Genomic DNA, 20,500 nt, shown 5'->3' on the forward strand with positions numbered 1-20,500 from the left:
CACCTATATTATCAATAATTGATTCCACAGGGTAGGCTACAGCAGATGTAATTTGCTAAAATCCCAGTCAAGTGTCAACAAGCTGACTGGTTCATTTTATCATTACACCAGGAAACTTTAGCAACTAGTCATGAAGGAAGTACAAAATGTGAGATCTTGTTTCATTACGTGAAAAAAATTCAGTGATTTTTGGATGGAAAGAAAAGATTATAGCTCAGAATCACGTGGGGAAAAAAAGACAGCTTTAAATCATTGAATTATCCATTTTTATAGGATTTGAATTGATACTTTTTTAGTATCATTACTAAGAGTCTCTCTTTGGAGGTAACTCTTGCACTTTGAAGGGAAGGAGGTACAAGTAGTGAAACTTGCATTTGAGGAAGTAGGAACCAGGCAGATATGAATGCTCACTTTTTTCCCAACACTTTTCTTCATCTAAGCCTTCCCTAAAATATCTATCCAGATGTTGCTCAACCCTGCATATTTCTTAACCTGTCCAACAGCAGGTGGCAACAAGGAAGGATGGGATACATCCTCCTTAATCTCCCGCTCCTGCACATTTTCCCTCCAGTGCAAACCATGGTGGGGCCTGTGGGCAATATTTTTGTGCCACCCAACTGTGCCAAGCTGCACATTTGGGATCTCTTTGATCCTTTTCTGAACTCCTGGGTTCCTTCATGCCATAATGTGAAAGGACAGATTTCCAAAGCGTTGATGTTACAGAGTGTGGCAATCATAAAGACCACAGAAATGTGAAATGTACCCTTCAGTACATCCTCAGCTTTATTTGTGATAATGTACACTGGTTTCAATTACTCTTGTGTCAACACAGTTTACAGAAAAGAAACACTAGTTTTGAAGTCAAAAAGAAAAGGTGCTATTAGTGACAACTTGTGGCAAAGTTTCCAGGAAAAAAAATAGCATTGTTCAATTCATTTCAATCTTAAACCCTCTGCACAGTAAATTGAAGGTGGTGAGGGACAGACACATGTTCAAAACACACTCAAATTAGGGGGAAGAAATCAATAGCATAGACCAGGCTGGGTAAAATACATTTTGGAAGACAAAGTCCTTTGTCCTTCAGAAGACAAAGTGAGGTCCCAGAGAGCCAATTCCAGCTTCCTGTCAGGAGCTGATAGTGAGTGGGCAGCCTGGTTTTGGGTTCACAGCTGCAGCAAAACCTGCCCACAGAGTGAAGGCAGAGAAAGGCACAAAGCCAACAGCAGCTTTCTAGAGATGAAGTTTCTGGACTGAAGCTCCAGCTCTGGGCTTAGGAATTTTATCAGGAGACTCAGAGCAAGGCAGGAATAGATGGCCTTTCTGTTTAGAAAAACCTCTGCTGGTTTCTGGGATGTGGATGGCTGGGAAGCTGAAGGAACTTCCAGCATCATGTGTGGAGTAGATCCCTGAGTAGCTGCTGCCAGCTCCATCCCCACTTACCTGCACTGCTGGGTGTAGGGGCCCTGGAGATGATGTGCTGGGACAGAAGGCAGGGATAAGGATATTTTTTGGATCATGGCTGTAGGAGAAGTAGGAAGATGACTTTATAATTGCTTTTTTATCACTCTTTCTGACTATATTGACTTAATACTTGACACAGCTTTGGCTGGCAAGTAAGGCCCAGATACATTCAGAATTAGATATGACGAGGCTCACTCTTACATGAGAAGAAAATCATCGGTTGCTACAGAAACAGCTCCATATCAGTCTCGTGGGGCATCTTTGCATCTGGCTTTTTTTCCCTTCTCTTTTGCTAATCTGTAGATAAGAGTCAAAGCAAGTGCAGCACATCCCACATCTATATAAAAGGTTGGAGGAACTCTGCAGAGAGCAAAGTGTGAAAGAACATCTCATAGATAAGCTAAACTTAAATGAATGAGTTAATTTACACTCCCCCTGCAATTTTTTTCCTAATTTTGCAACTCTTGCTAAGTTAATTGAGGTGAAAATTAAATGACACCAGTCAGCAAATATTTTAAAGACCTCCAAAACCAAGGAAGAAAAAAGGAGGTTCTTAGAAAAGGAGTTACTATGAAACAGGAAAAAATCTGAGGTGTGAGTTAGAATCTGTGTCGAGAAAATTGCATCTTGCAATGGAATAATAATCCAGACGCGCTTTCAGGCAAGTTGTTTGCCTTGATCAATTCAGGAATTAGTTAAAAGTAAGTGCATATTATGAGTGAACAGGGACCATTCTGCACACTGCAGACCAGCTCACCAACAACGTTCTTCAACTGGTTTCCTAAAACGTAATGAATTCTGGATGCTTAGTAGATTAATATTTATTGAGTGAATCAATGCTTAATTTATTAAATAATTGCCTTCCTTGTATTTTAATATGATTTATTACTCATCAGTGCTTATTGCATTAATTAAGGATTGTGTTAATTTTGTGGAAGTGAACACGATCTGCTGCAGGTTTGCTCTGGGCCCTGGTGCACTGTGCCTCTGGGTAGTGCCAGGGATGGAAACTGCTCCAGGTGGGAAGAGAATGAATCACCAGTGGCCTCCTCCTGCCCTTGGGATCTCAAACAGCCAGCAGGGTGGAAAAGAGGATGCTGCCCCTTAAGGGCAGGACAGGATTACAGCAGCAGTGATACAGTGATGATGCAGGGAATATTTATGTTTGCCTCATCAATTATGACTGATGCTGTGGGGATCATTTTTGTGTCTCTCGTGGAATGCCCTTTTGTCAACCGGGGTGAAATCCAGCCTTAGAGACATGGGGAGCTGTCACCACTTTCTGACCAGGGACGACACTCATCACATTTCAGTGTTCACATTGTAAGAAATTCTTGGGACAGTGGGTTGCCTGAAGATTGGGATGGTCCCAAACATCTCAGCAGGGGCAGGTGTTTGAGAAGTGAAATTCCTAAAGGCAGAACAAAAAAAGCCAGACATCTTGTGAGCAGAGTCTTTCAAGAAATCTGTCAAAACAGGGAGAGGGTGATCATGCTGGAGGGGGGCCACAGCTGCAATTTGCATCTTTCAACACTAAAGAAAGAAAAAAATACATAAAGCCCCACAGCCACAATTCTTCTGATGAAATTATTTTATTAATGGGTGTGACATTTGTAATGTCTCTCTTTAAATTCAAATACTGCTGTTTTTATAGCAGCTCATAAGTGAGTCTGTCTGGTTTTTTTTTTTTTTAAATCCATCTAGTTACTAGGCTGCTTGCATCCAGCTGAGCCCTGGAAACGGCAGAGATCCTGAGATCTGAGAGCAGGCAGGAATTTCCGGAAAGTGATTGTGTCCATAATTAGGGCATTTTTGCATGTTTAAATGCACGATTCTGGAATGCACTTTGTTGTTTGCTTCTCTCCAGGGCTGGGGTGAGTGTACACAAACTTCCCTTGATGAGCTAAATAAAGAGAAACCTCTTCAAGGTCCAGTGAAGGTCAGAGCTGGGAATTTTTCCCTCCCTCTGTCACCAGGCAGGCAGGAACCACAGAGCTCCAGCCTGGAGCACTTGGGTGGAGCCAGTGCCAAGAACCTGGTGGCATTTCAAATCCCTTCCAGCAGTTAGGTGTTAGATGCAAAAGATCAGTGCTGCTCCACTTGAAGTCAGAGAAATAACTTCAGCTTAAAGTTCAACATATACACAAAGATTTCCTGGATCTGGAGTTAATTTGTTTTTTCCAAGGTCAGCTTGAAGGCAGTATTCAAACTGGAAAAAAAAATACAAACTGAACATTTGACTTGTAATAATTTCATTTTATTTCCCATTTGTTTGACCTGTCCTATATGCTTTTGTTTTCCTGACGCATCAAGCTAAGCTATTTTGGTTTTTCATTTAATGTTTATTTTTACCCCATCTAGCAGACTCAAGTCAGGACTGGGGGCCAGTTGGGCTGCATGCCTTTCTGTTCCATATTCTTACGTTTTCCAACTTTCTTTGATGCAGGATTTTTATATTCCACCTTTTTTTCCTGGTAGAGAGGCCTTCATGGAGTATAGGCTTCAGATATATATTTTCTGCTCTAGCTGTTCATTATATATACAGCATTTAGAGTTCCAGTTGTGCTGAGAAATCTAAGCAAAGCTTTTGGCCCAGTGGGGGCTAAGCTCTGGCATTTCACAGCTTTGTACATATGAGTCAGGATTAAGGTGCAGGATCTATATAAAATTTAGCTCATTGGGAGATATTTTTGTCTCACATTTCCCATTGGGAAATGGGTCCTGTGCTCACACAGGATTTCTTACTCTGCTTTGCTGATCCCAGAAAAGGAAGGGGTGAGCAGGTGACACAAGATGGCAGCAGCAGGGTTTTCTGCTCCCTTTTACCCTGGCACACCTGGAAAAAGATTTGGCATATGCTGGCCCCGGTATTTTAAATGAAAACAAATATGCTGGAGCACACTGCTAAGGTCATGCTTGGAACGACTTAGCAGAGTTAAGAGAACAAGGAGTGCCTCTGGAAAAAGACAGATAGGAATTTTCTCTCAAATACATTTTGTGTTGTGCCAGAGGTAAGGAACTGAAGGCCAACAAGGTTTCAGAAAATGTGTTATTTTCCAGCCTGACACCGCACTTGGTTTTCCAGCAGGCCAAAGTTGCTGTTGTGCCCAACACAGCTCAAGTGTATTCAGGAGATGACCAACTGTGTCCATGCACGTCAGCCAGTGAAGCTTTACCACAGAGAAATGATGGGCTTGGAAAGGAGTTTCATCAGTCTTGATTTCCAAGGAAGAGCATTCAGGGCAGGGAATACCAAGTCAATGTTTCCTCCTCAAGGACTTTTCAGCTGTCACATAGGGAATATAGTGAGTGCAGTGATGAGAATTAGATTGGAAGATCAATAGGGCTGACAATAAATGAAAGTAACACAGACATTATTGAGCAAATTAGGAGAGAGAAATTAAAGTGGACAGTATAATCTTCAATACCTGCTAGACACACTGATGTTGGGCAAAGTTAGGAAGAAGACAGTAAGTTGGAAAGTGCTATGATGAAGGGGCAGTAACAGTCTGACTGTGAGGTGGGGAAAGCCCTACTTGTGACAAAAAGCTCTCAGCCCACAGAAAAGTGGAAAACTATTATAAGGGTCTAGGAGCACCTGGATTTAAGTGGCAAGCTACAGAGACACAGTAGTGGAAAGATCACCTAAGACTGGGAGCATGGAATAGGCAACAGCACTGACTACATGTTATGGGAAAAGGGAACTTCAGATGCACCCCACCATCACAAAGGCTTTGGTGGGATTTTTGGCTTGTTCCAGGCCAATGTTTTCCTGACTTTCTCATAGTACAGGTTTGTTCACCCTGTGGAAGTTTGCAGACATTCCAGAAACCAGTCTCCTGTGTAAACTTGATTATTTGCCATAATAACTGCCTGCATTTTGCTGTCTGAACACACATCCAGTGATGATCAAATCTGGCAAGCTTTTGGGATGAGGGATATCCGATGGCAACAAGATCCATGGGCTGACTGTGCTCAGCATGTAAAGAAGATCTCCTTTTATCAGTCCTGAGTTTGTTTAGAATCCTCTTGCATGTCTTTGAAAGGTTCACCCCAAGGCGATATAATTGTGTTTGATCACATACAGGCATTGAGTCAATGATTGATATGAATAAAGAATTTAGAGTTGCTTGTCCTGGTTCCATGTCTTCTTCCCTGTGGAAACAGAAATCACTTTTATAAATATATCTGTCCATCTGTGCTTCCAGCTATCCATTTCAAGTATATGTTCCAAAAAAGAAATAATGAAACTTTATAAGCGCAAATAAAAACACATTAAAAGGACTGAGGAAGGGGTTTTTCTCCCTCATAGAGTACATGTGGATCCCTTCCAAAAGAGTTACTGTGAGCTATGTAACTTGTAATTAATCCTGCTGTAAATGTCAGAACACTTACTTTGTAGGTCTAAGCTGACCCACTAAAATTAGTCCCCTTTTAACAATTCCTTTATAATTTGTTTTTCAGCAGAAACGGCGGCTTGACCTCCTGACAATAACCAGCCCTGGTAAGTGAGCTCTGCTGCGCCGCTCTCTTCTCTTTTCTTAAAGAGATGGTTGTCTAAATGTGTTTTTTCCCCCGTCTCTGACATGCAAAATGAAAAACACTGTTCCCCAGAAAATCTTTCACCTAATAACAAGTGACAGCTATATTGTGCTCAGCAAAGCCCCGGGCAGTTATCCGTTCACAGAGCTGCCTCCTCAGACCTTTACTCTATGAATTGGAGTGCTGATATTTCTTTTAGCCTCCTGGGGTTACAGTTAGTGGTATATCTGCAGGGCAGATGCCCTCAAATTCACAAAGTGTGTTCAAGTATCACAGAAATGCAAGCTTGACTTTCCTTGGTGGCAAATGGGAGCAGCTTGGGGAGTCAGGAGATGGTGGCACTCTACGTGTGTGGAAGGAGACACAAGGTCCAGGCTCAGGGCTGAGAACCCCAAAGTGGGTCAGGAAATATTTAGGTGGGATTAAAATGCCTTAACCTATCTGCTTTTGTCATTTACCTGTCAAGGAGAGAAACCAAAATTTGTTCTTATTGGGAAAGTGTGGGGCTCTGGCAAGAGTGAGCTTTGAAGGTCTCAGTACCGTGGTGGAAATGCAGGTTGGCTCAGTTGTGCTCCTCTGTGATCTCAGCCCTTAAGGCTGGGTGGCTTTTAATTTATTCCTATTTGCCAGGCTCACTTTCTTTCCATTAGCTGCTACAGAAGTTTGCTGCCCACCAGCTTCAGATGATAGTGCCACATTTTGGTTAACTTTGTTCATTTTTCAGATGTGTGTATGAATTATGCTTTCAGGTGGGCTTTAACTGGGACTAATGAATTCTGGCCTTAACTGGTAATAATGTGCTAGCAGAGTGAACAGGTGTTATGGGAAGTGAACAAAATGTGACACACATTTGCTTGGATAACAATTTTGCATCAATAATTGTTCTGACACTCTAAATGTAGATATAATCTGTGACATGGTTTCTCCTTCACTAACCTTGTTAAAATAATAAGAATTAAAATAAGGAGGAGGAACACTTTGTTGGGACAGATGTTTGAGGCTATTGGCAATTGCATCACATTTCTGCATGTTCACTTTTCACGCAGTTTGCAATTATGTTAATGTATGCTCAGGGCACTTGCTGATAAAAGCAACAATACAGCGTGATACAGCTTTGTCACTATTCTAACTGTAACTTCAAGGACAAACATGGCACATTTTTCATTTTCCATATCTTCAGTATTCCCTGTTTCTAGAGGAAAAAGAAAAAAAATAAAAAAGATATCTGAAGGTCTTAATCATAGCACACACTCAGATCTTGGATAAAGACACTGAAGTCCATGGGCGCTTTTTCAGTAAGAGAAAAGAGGGTTGGGAACCAGAATGACTTAATATGAGACTTTTCTGTAAAACTAACTTATGATACCTTTCCCATAATTTCTGATGGAGTATTTACTGTAAAAGGGTTGATGGGGTTGAGTTTGTGAATAGATGTGATCAGTAAGTAGCTGATCAGATCTCTGTTTAATAAAATAATCTACTGAATGAACACAGCAATTACTTAGAAAGATCTTCAATAATTGTGTAGCTAGGCATACTGCACTAAAAGTGAGGGGGAAGCTTCCTATAACACATACCTTTTCTGAAATGCAGGTTTTACCCTTTGATATTTAACCAGAAATCTGCCATAACTGGATACATAGGGAAAAAAAAATAATACTTGTTCATGATTACATAATAAAGTGCCTGTAGTTTTACCTTCAGTAGAGGCATTTTCAAAAGAAGCTTGGTGCTGGATCAGGCCAAATTTACCAAAGAGCCTAAAGCTGAGATTTTTCAAAGGGGTTGAAAAAGTTAGGCACTCAATTCCTAGTAGGATTGGAAAATGTCAGCCTGTGGATTAAAGGGTCTAGTTTCAGCCCTACAAATACAAAAATAAAATAAAATAAATCATAGCCTTGGGCCTTTTATCTGTCTTTGGAGACTGCTACTTTAAAATATTTAATTCTTTGAGTCCTAGTTCTAAGATCTGACATTGACAGTCTGCTTTTACAAAGTCGTTATATCAGTTATGATGGCTGAGATCAGCCATAATCACTGTCAACCCTTAATTTACTGATTCAAATGAGAAGCTGAGCTGTTTAGTTGCACCTGCCAATCCTCTGGGACTTGTTTCTGTTCTCCACCTTGCCGCAGGCAGGCAGCCTTTGCTTTTGGCAGAGGTCACACAGCTTTAGTTTGAGTTGTGAAAGTCCTCTGTGTCCCACAAGGGGTGTTGGCCACCACAACCCTATTGCTTAATTGTAAGAATAGACAAAGGGCTTCAAAAGAAAAGGTGACTTCTGAGATTTGCACTTCTGTCACAATGAATATCATCTCTCTTTCCCGTGTGTGTGTGTGTGTGTGTGTGTGTGTGTGTGTGTGTGTGTGTGTGTGTGTGAAGCTCTTGAACCAGCTTTTCTACCTTTAGTCAAGAATCAATGGTGATCACTTGCAGATAGTTCAAAAGCTCTTCTCCATGTGCTGCTAAAACAATTTCAAAAAACTGATCATCCAATTAATGAGATTAATTGCAAGGTAAAATAATGCCATTAATGGAAATTAAGTGTTGTTGAGACTCAGGCACCAAAACATTTAATCAGAGTTTGTGGGATCACAGCAACCTTAATGTTATCTCATGGCAGTCACACTGCTCCCTATGGCCATGGCTGTTGCATGATGCTCCAGAAGCACCCCCAAAAGGGTCAGAATCTGTGCCTGCTCCTTGTTCCCTGAGCCTCACCCCTGCCTGTGCTGGGCTGAACCCACACCGAGAGTGACCCAGCGCTGCCTCTTGCCCTGCTCTACATGGCTTCCACCCCCAAGCAATGTGTGCTTGGCTTCCTGAAACCTGCCTGAACAGGTTCTGTCGGTGCTTAAAAGCACATCTGTATGTTAAAGTGAACAGGTATAGACCATTAATCTATACCCTGGACTGAGAGAAGTCTGGGCAAAAGTGAAAAAAAAAGAAACAGGAAGAAATACAGATGGCTGGAGCTGCAGCTCCAACTACACGGTTTGAATGCAACATGCAGGGCTCACCTCTTCCAGCACCCTAATAAAGCAGGTATGGAAAGCTTCACACTGTGCCCCAAACTGGAGGAAGTCTTTGCTTTGCTGTGGATCTCCAGAAACAGCCAGACACAAATGATGCATAAGCTGGAAGCAAGCCAGACTCCCTCGTGCTCAAATATATTCCTTTGAAGTAACTGACACCCCTGCAAAATGTGGAGGGGAGTTTGCTGCTCTGCCTTGCTGCTGAGTAGCTGGAGGAATGTTAAGTTAAATTTATCAATGCTCTCACCACACTCCTTTCTTCTTGCCCCTTGACATGTGAGGTACAATTAGAGTGCTGCTGTACAGTTCAGGGTGCCCGAGCCAGAGCTGGTGTGCGCAGTGGGGTGGGGGAAGGATGTTAAAAATTCATTAGGAGCTGGCAGGGACATGCTGGCAGGGAGTGGGACATAATGAGATTTGAGTTTTGATAATTTAAATTTTCTTTAAACCCAGCTTTACCTCTGAATTGGATCCAAGATATTGCCTTAACACTGTTCTAGTTGTCTTTGAGGTTTAGGACCAAAGCTTGAGGTAGTTTAATTTGGCCTTGTTATAAAAAGTAGATGAAGATCTGCCCTTCATTTCTCTGTGATCATGTTCTAGTAGCACTTTGAACACGCACATGCAATCACATCACATTTTGTGGTAACCACTCAATAGCTGCAAATAAGATACCCCTGTTTCCATAGCTTTTCCATGGAGACACAGCTTTTTGCATCTCCTGTGTTTATGATAATAGCACAGCTTTCCAATTTCTCTTCTCAGTAAGGTAAGTTCCTCTCACACTGAAGTATTTTTTAATTATTGATACCATAAATGGAAGTGTGTTGGAAACTATTGGCTTTGAAAATAGCTAACATGTGATATTATCCAAGAACCATCAGGAAAATTCTTTTGAAATTCTCTTTGATTCAGCCATCCTCAGGGCTTTATCCTTCTCTACCAGTCTCTCTACTGCCAATTTAAAATAACATTCTCTTGAAATCAGTGCAATGTCAGGAGAAATTCATCAGCACCGTAGGTGCATGTTTCCCAGATGTATATAAACCTACTACATTTGGCAGCAGTAAATTGATTGCATTTAAAAAACCTGCGGTAGTTGAATATTCCGTAGTGTCCAGCTTGGCTACAGCACGGAATATAAAGTAATTTTTTTAAGTTTCTTTCAGCTCTGTTTTAGATGAAAAAATGTAAGTGCTGACTCTGTAATTTCTGGCTTTTGATTTACTCAGATTTTCCTAATGTGTAAACATCAGAGCTTTACAGGCAGGGACAGAGTAAAATAATCCTAATCTCTATTAAGATTTGTTCAGAAATGTTAATGGTTTGTACATACTTCCTCTTAACATTCAAGATCTTACACTTTTAAACAGGGAAAAAGCTTGATTTTAAAAGTATTTATCAGTCTGATCTATGTGGTGAAATATTCTCTCCCCTTTAATATCATCAGTGCTGCATGCTCTAAAAATGTCTCTATTTCATTAATTTGTGATATACTGCTACTCTGAATTCTTTTAAGGTGGCTTTAGCTTCTGCCATACATATTTTACTGCTTTAAATTATAGATATAGGACTGTTGCCTAGTTAATTTCCTCTGGTTAGGAAAATATATTTCTGCTCTCCTGGCATTGCATAAAGTGATATGTGGGATTTGCTATATTTTTTAGCTGATTAAGTTTTGCATTTCTACATATTACTGTTTATGAGACCTCAAGTAAAAGTGCGTAAAGGAAGGAGAAGTTTTATAGTATATTTCAAAGTTTCATTTAACTATAAATTCCACCACTAAGCCCTGCTACAAGACTTTTCCATTACCTTCCTGGATAGTCTGGCTATCAACTTCTTTCTAATTGAAGCATGAAAATAATATGAACTCAAAGTCATGAAGCTATAAGACAGGTATTAGTAAAAATGATACCGACTAATAAAATGTGACAGAAAGTTGTTTGCTGCTAAAACTTGGGGACATTTTTTTTTTTTTTGCAAGTCCTTATTAATTAATAGCACATTGATTTTGGTCTAAGTATGTGTCAAAGGATGCCACTGAAGATTCTAAACAGCCTAACATAACCACTGCTCATGTTTGTTAGTGAAGCTTCACACGCTCTTTTACTTGCAAAGCTAGTGGAGAAAATAAATTGCATAGAATTCCAGTAATAATTAAGTCTTTTAATGCTCAGTGAATTATTTCCCATATCACTAGGTATTAATCCACCCATTTGCCCACAGTAATATGAGATAACTGGGGGAGTCAGAATCTCACTGCTCAGCAAGGCAATAGACCCCAAATGGTTTCTCTGAACCCACAGTACAAGAATTTCCCTACCATAAAAATAAAATACAACTGCTAAAATCTCTGCACAAAGTGAAATTCTCATGTTGTCTGTCTTAACTGAACCATAAAGCTACAGGAAGAAGTTTGTTCCAGACTTGATGAAACTTTAGCAAGATAATGGTACTAACAGAGAGCAGAAGGAAAACGTGGACTCTTTTTCCTTTTTTTTTTTTGTGCCATTAGGTTGGCTTCAGCTGTCCTGAGGCTAATTAGGAAATTTTACTATATCCAATTTCTCATCTTTACAGTATCTGAAGAGCTGTAAGAATTTCTATTTGCTGTGATAAGGAGAAATAATATTGTTGCTTGTAATTACTCATCCATGGAGATCAGTACCTTCCCGATTCTCAGTTACACCTCTGCATTTGCCAGAATAATAATTGCAGAGATGCCTCCTACTCCACTGTCTCTTCCCTTCCCTCACACCATGTCCCAAGAGAACAAGTCCTCCCTGATCTTTCTGCCTGTCCCCTGACCTACTTCCATCTGTGTCCCCAAACATCGTGCACATCCATCTCAAATACCCAATTCTGACTTCTACCAAAATGACACTTTTTTGATTCAATAATGAAACCAGAATTTTATCCCCATTTGGTTGTAGAATGTTTACTTTTAGTAAGGCTGTTTCATCCCCACCTTTGCATTTAAAAAAGTGACCTTTTTTTTGGATACATGTAGAAGAAGTGATATTTGCAAAGTCAAAATAAGACTGCAGAGAAGATATTCTAAAGGCTAATCCATTACTTTTGAAGAAAAATATCAAGCTTTACCACAATTCCTTATTATTATTCCGGGTCACCATGGTGTTTCCATGCTCCTTGGCATGTCCCTTTAATTGGTTCCTTACATGGGAAGGTCCAGCACAGTTGCATTGAAAGCTGACATTTCTAACTAACTGACCTTTTCAGGCCCAGTGACACTCCTATAATGATTATCCTCTAGCATTGTTTGGACACAATACCACATACTTCACAGCACATAAAGAATATGTTCTTTGAGAACTATTCAAAATGCCCAATCTCAAGTTAGCAAAATGAGAAAATTGGGTGCAAACATTCATCAGAGTGTTATTGTGCAGGTATCGATTTGAATGCCCTTTCATTTCTCTGGGAAAAAGTGTTGTATTATAGAGCTCCAAATTAACTTCTGTTCTGTTTTTTTCCCCCAGTAAGTATAAAAAGGTCAAATTCATTCATAAGGCTGAATAGATTTGCAGGATATAAGCAATAAGATAGCAATCAACCTTCAAATAACCTTTAAAGAGACAGTACCTTTTCTTATGAACAGTAATTGATCTGCTCATTAAGTCACTGGGTACTCTTTGGGGCTCACCTGGGCAAAAATGTGTAAGACCTGTGACGAAAGGATGTCAGCTACAGCAAAACAGGAACAAATCCTCACGTGAAAATCTAAGTATTTTACAGGTTTTGAGGGGTGTAAAGCTGATGAGAGGATTGATGTTGCAACATGAGTTCCTTGATTTTACTGTTGTAAAGGTGATGTAGAAAAGACCTCAACGTGTGAATTTGGTATTTGTGAAGACAACAATCAGAGCATGTTCATACCTGCCTGCAATCTGGATACATGTTCAACTTGCCTTTTGGATTTAGTGGCCAGTGTGGGAGGGTGACCACAGTCCATGTATAGGGGGTGCACATATGGGGCCCTGTGCTACACGTGGGATGTGGCCAGACATTGTTCCTCTGTTAAATTCAGTCAAATTGTCAAATGAAGGCTTTCCATGCACCATGAGGGCTTTGGGGATGTGTGTGGGGGTCCATCATCTCTGTCTGCACAGACATAAAACCCACGTCCAGGTTGTTGCAGCCCTGACACCCTGGGAGCTGCCTCTGTCTCCTCCAGTCCTGGGCTGTGGCTCTGCAGCTCCTCTCGTGTAAGCAGGAGCTGCTGAAGGACTGCTGGAAATCTCTTCAAGGGAACAGTACCTAGCCAAAGACTAGCTCAAAGTGCCAGGATTGCCAATTTGAGATAGCAATCAGAAGATTAGTGTTCTGACCATGTCCATATTTCATTTCTGCATGTAAATCCACATTATGTTTTTAGCATTATTTTTATGAATTGCACACAGGCTGTGGACTATCTTTGCATAATTGATTACAGTAAGTTGTCTTGGTTCTTATCTTTGATCAGAATTTTCAGAAGCAGCAAATATCCCAGGTGATGAGGCTTTTTATGCTGTAAATGTGTGCACATAATGCTTTCTGTTTTACTTCACAATGTGCAGAATGAGCATCTCACTCATTTAAAGGGACTGAAAATCAGCAATTCTGTGCACAGGTGTATTGTGATCCTCTTCTTGTGCAAGCTTGGGAAAACTTAAAATAGAAACTTTTTCTCTCATAAACCCTTATTTCTTCAGTATCAGATGAAAAACATTCTGCTTTTTTAATGAAATTTTAATTCTCAAGGTCACCTGTCACTCTTCACTTAGGCACATTTCTCCTTGTTGAGCAACCTGAACAAGACTAAGTAGAAATAATTGTATTAAATATCTAGAAGGCAGCAGAGGATTATATTGACACTACAAAATAGAACACAGTGCAGAAATGCATGAGCCAGCAGAGCCCTGAGGAGCAGAGCTGTGCTGCAGCCTCACCAGTGTGGGGACAGTTGCCTCCAAGCCCTGTTACTTGGATGCTGTGCCAGAGACAGGCAAGCCCCAAGTCCTTTTTTCAGTGGCTTTAGGGTGCTCTTATTCCAGTGCTGCTGAATTGCACCAGGGCTTGTGTCTTTTTTTATTTATTTATTGTTTTAACCTAGCCAGGCACATACAGCAACTGTGTTTAATTTCTATTTTAGCAGCATCCATGTACCCCGGTGCACAGGGGTGTCATCCTGCTGGATGCAGTGACACCAAGCTGCTCCTGAATAATTGACAACTTAAGTAGACAAAGCTCAGGGCAGTGGATGGGAAACATGGAAAGAGAAGGTCAAAAATAAAACGTTCTTTTCACAGAATTGTGTCCCTTTGCTCCCCCTTTCCTCCAATCTCTGATGTAACAGCAAATGGCAAAAACAGTGGTGATTATACAGCAACAACGAGTGGGATTGAGGAAGAGGGGAGCAGGAACTGCATAAAGCACTTTTCCTAAGCTCATTTGTTTCTAAGGATTGCCAGTGGGCTCATTTCTTTTGTATGCAGAACAGTTCTGTTAAAGCAGTGAGCCAAGGTCACAGGGAAACCCACAAGAAAGGATAACCCAGAGCCCTTATTATTATTTTGAGCTTGTAACAAAGGAATTTTTAGTAGAGATTTGAATGGGGAAGGTGTGCTGGTTCTGTGAATTCAGGCTGTAGGTGCAGCATAAGCCATGGTGGAAAAGAGACTTGTTCATCACACAGCTCAGTGCAGTTTTGGAGGGAGTCATTTGAGCTGCTGCTAAGTGAGACAACGTGAGGACTGCTCGGCAGTAGCAGCACTGCAGTGTCCTTAGGAAGCAGCTAAAGAAGGTGAAATACTGTCTGAGCACCACGCTCTGCTCCTGACCCTGCACAAGACCCTACTGTGAGTGCCAGGACACAGAGTGCTGCCAGAGGAGCAGAAGGGGCACAAGGCAGAGGGAATAAGTGGGGAGGCAACATAAACCAGAGGCACATTTCTGGGCCATATGAATCAAAATGAAAATCACTGTTCTCAAAATACCTAGGAGATAGCAGGAGATTGTGTTATTCATGATGCTTTATTTTATTACCTGCCCTGTTGCACAGCTGCATCCCTTGTCCTTATCCTCTGGGGACTACTGGAGGGAGGGAGGAAAGGAAGGAGGGAAGGAAGGAAGGAAGAAAGGAGGGAAGGAAGGGAGGAAGGAAGGAAAGGAAGGAAAGGAAGGAAAGGAAGGAAAGGAAGGAAAGGAAGGAAGAAGGCAGGAAGGAAGGAAGGAAGGAAAGGAAGGAAAGGAAAGGAAAGGAAAGGAAAGGAAAGGAAAGGAAAGGAAAGGAAAGGAAAGGAAAGGAAAGGAAAGGAAAGGAAAGGAAAGGAAAGGAAAGGAAAGGAAAGGAAAGGAAAGGAAAGGAAAGGAAAGGAAAGGAAAGGAAAGGAAAGGAAAGGAAAGGAAAGGAAAGGAAAGGAAAGGAAAGGAAAGGAAAGGAAAGGAAAGGAAAGGAAAGGAAAGGAAAGGAAAGGAAAGGAAAGGAAAGGAAAGGAAAGGAAAGGAAAGGAAAGGAAAGGAAAGGAAAGGAAAGGAAAGGAAAGGAAAGGAAAGGAAAGGAAAGAGCAGCTGCCTATCCCCTGTGCAGAACCCACCTTCCTTGTAGGGCTTGTGAGGGTGTAGGGCTGGATGCAAAAGGAACCCTCACTTAGACATGCTGCAGGTTTGCTCTGGGATCTGATCCAGAGCACTTAAATTGCAGCTGACTTGGAGCAAACCCTTAATTCTTGTCAAAGGCTGGACAAACATCAGCAAGAGCGACTTCACGCTGATCCTGAGCTGAGCCCCCTCTCTCCAGGAGATGGGCTCGAGTTTTCTTATCCAAGCACTCAAATCTCTTTCCATGTACTGGGAAACTTTCCTAAATGGTCTGGTTTGGGCTCTGGGCTGGATCACCAGCAGAAGCTCAGCCAAGCAAGGCGCTCCCACCCCTGGAGGACGCCTCTGCCAGGGCGCTGCTTTCCACACTGGCTGCCTGGCCAGGTGTGGCACCCCAAAAACGCCTCTGGAAGCACCCAGCATGAGCAGAGCTGGCCAGCAGCAGTGCTGCTGCTCATAAATACAAACCCTGGGGTGTCAGGCTGGCCTGGGAGTGAGCTCTCCATGAGCCCGGGCTGTGTAGCTCAGGAATGAACTGCAGAGTATTGCTCTCTTAAGGCTCTGTGTTATAGTTCTGTTTTCTTCACCTTCAACCCCGCAATGGATTATGGCCATACTTTCTCCTATAACTAAATGCTCCTCTGTCCTTTGACAAAACAGATTTGTGTCTTTTCATAGCTTTCGGTAGAGGGCTAATAATACATGGGAAAGCTTTACTGCTCACAGGAGACTTTGCCTGGCCGTAATAATAAGAAATGCTGTTGAAAAGTCATGATCAATGTTAATTCAGTTATTTTTCATTTTCTCTTTTTTTCTAATGAAATCTTCTACTTTATGCATTTTATCCAGTGCTACCCTATGAATTGCTTGTTGGAGAGAGGGGTCATTGGTTATAAAAATGAGTTCTTGCTGTTCGTCCTCATATGAAAATAACAGCAATATTTTGAAATGATGAATTTAAGGGAGGGAAAAAACACGGTGGAATCTTGGACGTACAAAAGATGTAAATATTGTTTTCCAGGCTTTATGGTTCCCCGATGCCTTCTCTAATTGCACAGCTAACCCTGAGTTTATTAAGTTATTTTCCAGAGTCAAACTCATTTGTAAACATGTCAGAATAAAAACTAAATTTAAAAAACAAAACCTTTGGATTGGAATTCTGGAGTGATAAACAAACTAATTTAGAATGTATTTGCATGTAATTTACATGTGCCAAAATAAGATTGCATGTGGTTTGTAAATACAGTACTTGAATTTATTTAACATTACAGAATAGCACAGAAGAAATTAATAGTAGCTCCAAAAAATAAGGTTAAAATAATAAAAAGATGGCTTAAAATGGCCCATGTTTGAATGTGATTCAATGTGCAGAAACTGGTGAGGAGAGATAAGCACGCAGGGAAAACTGTAAATTTTAGCAGCAACATCTGTAGTAGTTAGAATACCATGTTTTATAGCAATTCCTACCTCCCCCCACGGACATTACTATGGCACACATCATATTTATTATTCACTTTCTGCAAGAGATGTTTGCCTAGCACAGCCTTAAAGATAAAACCTGTTTCCTTTCTTTTAATGTTCACTCACTCAAAGATGATGCGAGTTTCCATTTGAAGCCTCTGGGCCAGTCTGACCTGTAGGCTTTGGCTCAAGATAACAATTTGTAATTATCTGGGTTATTGCAGTGGTGCCAAAGGATCCATCAGCAGGTGAATCCTTTGCTGGGCGCAGTCCCCATCTGGAAAAGACCTGAATCCTTCATGTTTTTCCCACCTGAAATACATCATAGAATCACAGAATGGCTTGCACTGGAAGGGACAATAAATCATCATGTTCCACTCCCTGCCATGTGCAGGGAGGATTCTCCTCCCCTAAACCAGGTTCCTCAGGGTCCCATATATGTCAAAAATCAGGGTGGAGCACATGGTACCACCCCACCTCTGCCTGCTGTTTCCAAAATCTGCAGGCTGGAGGGAAATATCACCTGTGGAGAGCTGGGGCAGAGGGAGTGACAGCAGCCTTGAGACTAAGCAGGTCTGGCTTTGGCTCCTTGGCCTCTGCTCCTGCTGCCAGTGCTGAAATGTGTCTGCACTCTGGGCCCTGGGATTAAAGCAGCTGTTTGGAGGGAAGAGGAAATGCTCTCTGGATAGAAAGGGATTGAGTGAATGCAAATGTAAGCACTGAGTTTAATAGCACTGGATTGCATTGCTGGAGTTATGGGGGAAAGAATGCTTTATTTACCACAACAAATATATGTAATGCATGTTTTCAGGCTTGTCTTCAAATGCCATGGGATATCCCTTCCTATATTCACAGCACAGCACTCTGGAGCTTAAAAGTGGCAGCAAAGTGGTCCTGCAATATTTGCTGTAAGAGGGTCTGTAAAGCTGGTCAGTGTTCAATCTCACTTTTTCCAGACTTTGCTGAGAATAAGTAGAAATATAAGGATTTCTCTTCTGAAAGCTGGGATATTTTTTCTTCACTGGATTAATTTCATATATTTTATTTAATTTTTAGACAAAGGGGAGAAAAAAGAAAGAGTAAGGAAAAGCAGACTTTATGGGATAGGAGGCAGAGCTTTGTGGTGTATTTGTTATTCAGCATTTTGTTTGAGCACCATGGAAAAATATTATCAAAGAAGACCAGATGTCAGGAACCTTTACACACATTTTTCAGGTCATAATACTTCTATTTCAATGTGCAGATAAATGTTACTAAATATTTTCTTATAATTTCATCTCTGGAAGAAATTAATTGTAGCTTGAAAAAAAGGGTATATTTCCGACTTGGCTGTGAGCCATTTTGTATATCTGCTTTAAATGTTAATTATTAATTAGGCTGTAATCTATTTAAATCTATTTAGCTGTCCATTTCTTCCAAAGAAGGCAGCTGGATGAAACAAGAAACATGCATCATTATGGAGATGATAAATTAGGCTCTTATCCCAGGAGAAGACAGTTCCTCAACACCGAGGCTGAGATGTACCAGGGAGGGGAGGAGCCTCCCAGCCTTGTCCACATAGTGCTGGATACAGAAAGTGAGGATACCAAGATGGATTTTATAATTCAATTACTGGTAGTGAGGGACCATCATTCCTATAAGATTCATTCTAACAGAGTTATTGTTGCTGGGGAATGAACTTAGGGGGAGGTTGAGGGCTTTTAAGTTGTATTGGAAAGTGAGGAGCTGAAAGAACAATAGCAGGTGATAAAAAAAAAAGAAAAAAAATACAAGTAATAAATCTCCTTTGCACATATCCCAAGTGAGGCAGATTCCTTCCATGAGCATCAGGGAAGCTGCAGCATTTGTATGTCTTACAAAATGTGAATGAATTTGCTATTCTGGGAGAGTGAAGTTGGGACATATATCTTTATAGACATGAATGGCTTCTTGACAGAAAATATGTCATGGCTACCTTAATCAACTGAGTCCTGAAGATGAAATGTGAGGCTGGCAATTGGCACCAATGACCAGCTGTGAAAACAGGAGTTTCTCTCATTTCTTTTAATTATATTCTTGTTCAAATATTTACATATTTTATCTCTTATTTATTGCAAACTTTATATCAACAGAAAAGGAGATGCTTTGGATTAAATTTTGTATATTTGTGTGTTTATTTGCCAAGTTAAATGCAAAACAGAGCCCTTGTTTATATGAACAGTATCTATATGGACTTATCTGTAGGAACAGTTGAAAAGCTGAGCACGGGATTGCACAGCTCATCAGTGTAGCTTCAAAGCTCTCCCAGCAAACAGCTGAGGGACTTTGGAAATGTGCAATGTGTTCCTGAAACTTTAAATGACACCTGAGGCAGCTCTGTGGGTCACAGATCAGTGCCTGGGAAAGCCAGAACATTTTCTCCTGTGTTTTATCTGTATCCATTGTTCATAGATGATCAGTTCCAGAAAGAAACACCCTGTCCATGCTGGTATTGCTTTCAAAAAATTGCCCCACTGGAGCACAGACACACAGCCCAGCTCAGATGCACGTGCAGTTACAAATATGTTTGTTGTACTGGCAATAATATGGTTTTACCTTGTTTTTATTTGATTGTAACTGAAGCTGTGGTGTGCTTTTGTGACACAGAGAGACATTGTGAACTTTTGTTCTGCCCAGGACTTGGGCAGGCAGCTCAGGCAGATGGTCCATTTAGGATCCAGAGCCAGAATACTGGCATATTCCTGATTTCCTTCAAATGTGGCTGGCAAGAGTAACATTCAGCTGTGATGGATTTACCTTGGACAAGGAAATCCAGAAAGGCACTCCCTGCTGACGGGATTGCATTTCATGACACACAAGCTGAAAGCTCCTTAAGATAAAATGGATGCTGTGCCCCAAATTTCTGTGCAGTTGTCTTCACCTGAGGAGTCCTTACCCCAGAGCCTCTGCAAACATCTGCTCAGAGCACAAAAACAGTCAAAAATGAAGAGTGTTTGATATCAGCAAAACTAAAGAAAAAAATAGGTGTAACAATGCACAGCTCACAAAATAGGTGGCAGAGGCAGCAGAGGTACTCTGAAAGACAACGAGGATGATCAGCAAAATGACTTCATCTGAAAAGAAATCAAGTAGAACTGTGATTCTTTTTTCCCCTATAGGATCTGCCACTATGGAATGAAGCTTGAACTGAGCTTCTAAAGTTTATGGGGATTTTTTTAATAGTTAAAGATGCTGCATCCTGTATTTTGAGCCACATGATTGTGGATAAATACAACAATAAATACAAGTTACTACTGTCCCAAAGATCATAGCAAGTTTATATTCATTAATGGAGAAGGCTGTACCATGGTGTGTTTGAGATGGACTAAATTCCCACAGCTGTAGAAATTTCTTAGCAAATATTTTAACAAAAAATAGT

At 41.0% G+C, this 20,500-nt stretch overlaps 1 protein-coding gene across 3 annotated transcripts in view; it reads left to right on the forward strand.

The window, feature by feature from the left end:
- LOC110469882 (BEN domain-containing protein 5) overlaps positions 1–20,500 on the forward strand; it is an 876,525-nt gene that overhangs the window by 458,816 nt on the left and 397,209 nt on the right. The window contains exon 6 of one of the 3 annotated variants that reach the window (XM_077785357.1): positions 5,929–5,965. In XM_077785357.1, coding sequence (XP_077641483.1) covers positions 5,929–5,965 — 37 coding nt within the window. Of the gene's footprint in view, positions 1–5,925; positions 5,966–6,817; positions 9,809–20,500 lie in introns of those variants that run through there. The other 2 variants (XM_021529103.3, XM_077785359.1) reach the window with 2 other exon arrangements.

The sequence above is a fragment of the Lonchura striata genome, chromosome 9 (genome assembly GCF_046129695.1).
Source record: "Lonchura striata isolate bLonStr1 chromosome 9, bLonStr1.mat, whole genome shotgun sequence".
Taxonomy (NCBI): domain Eukaryota; kingdom Metazoa; phylum Chordata; class Aves; order Passeriformes; family Estrildidae; genus Lonchura; species Lonchura striata.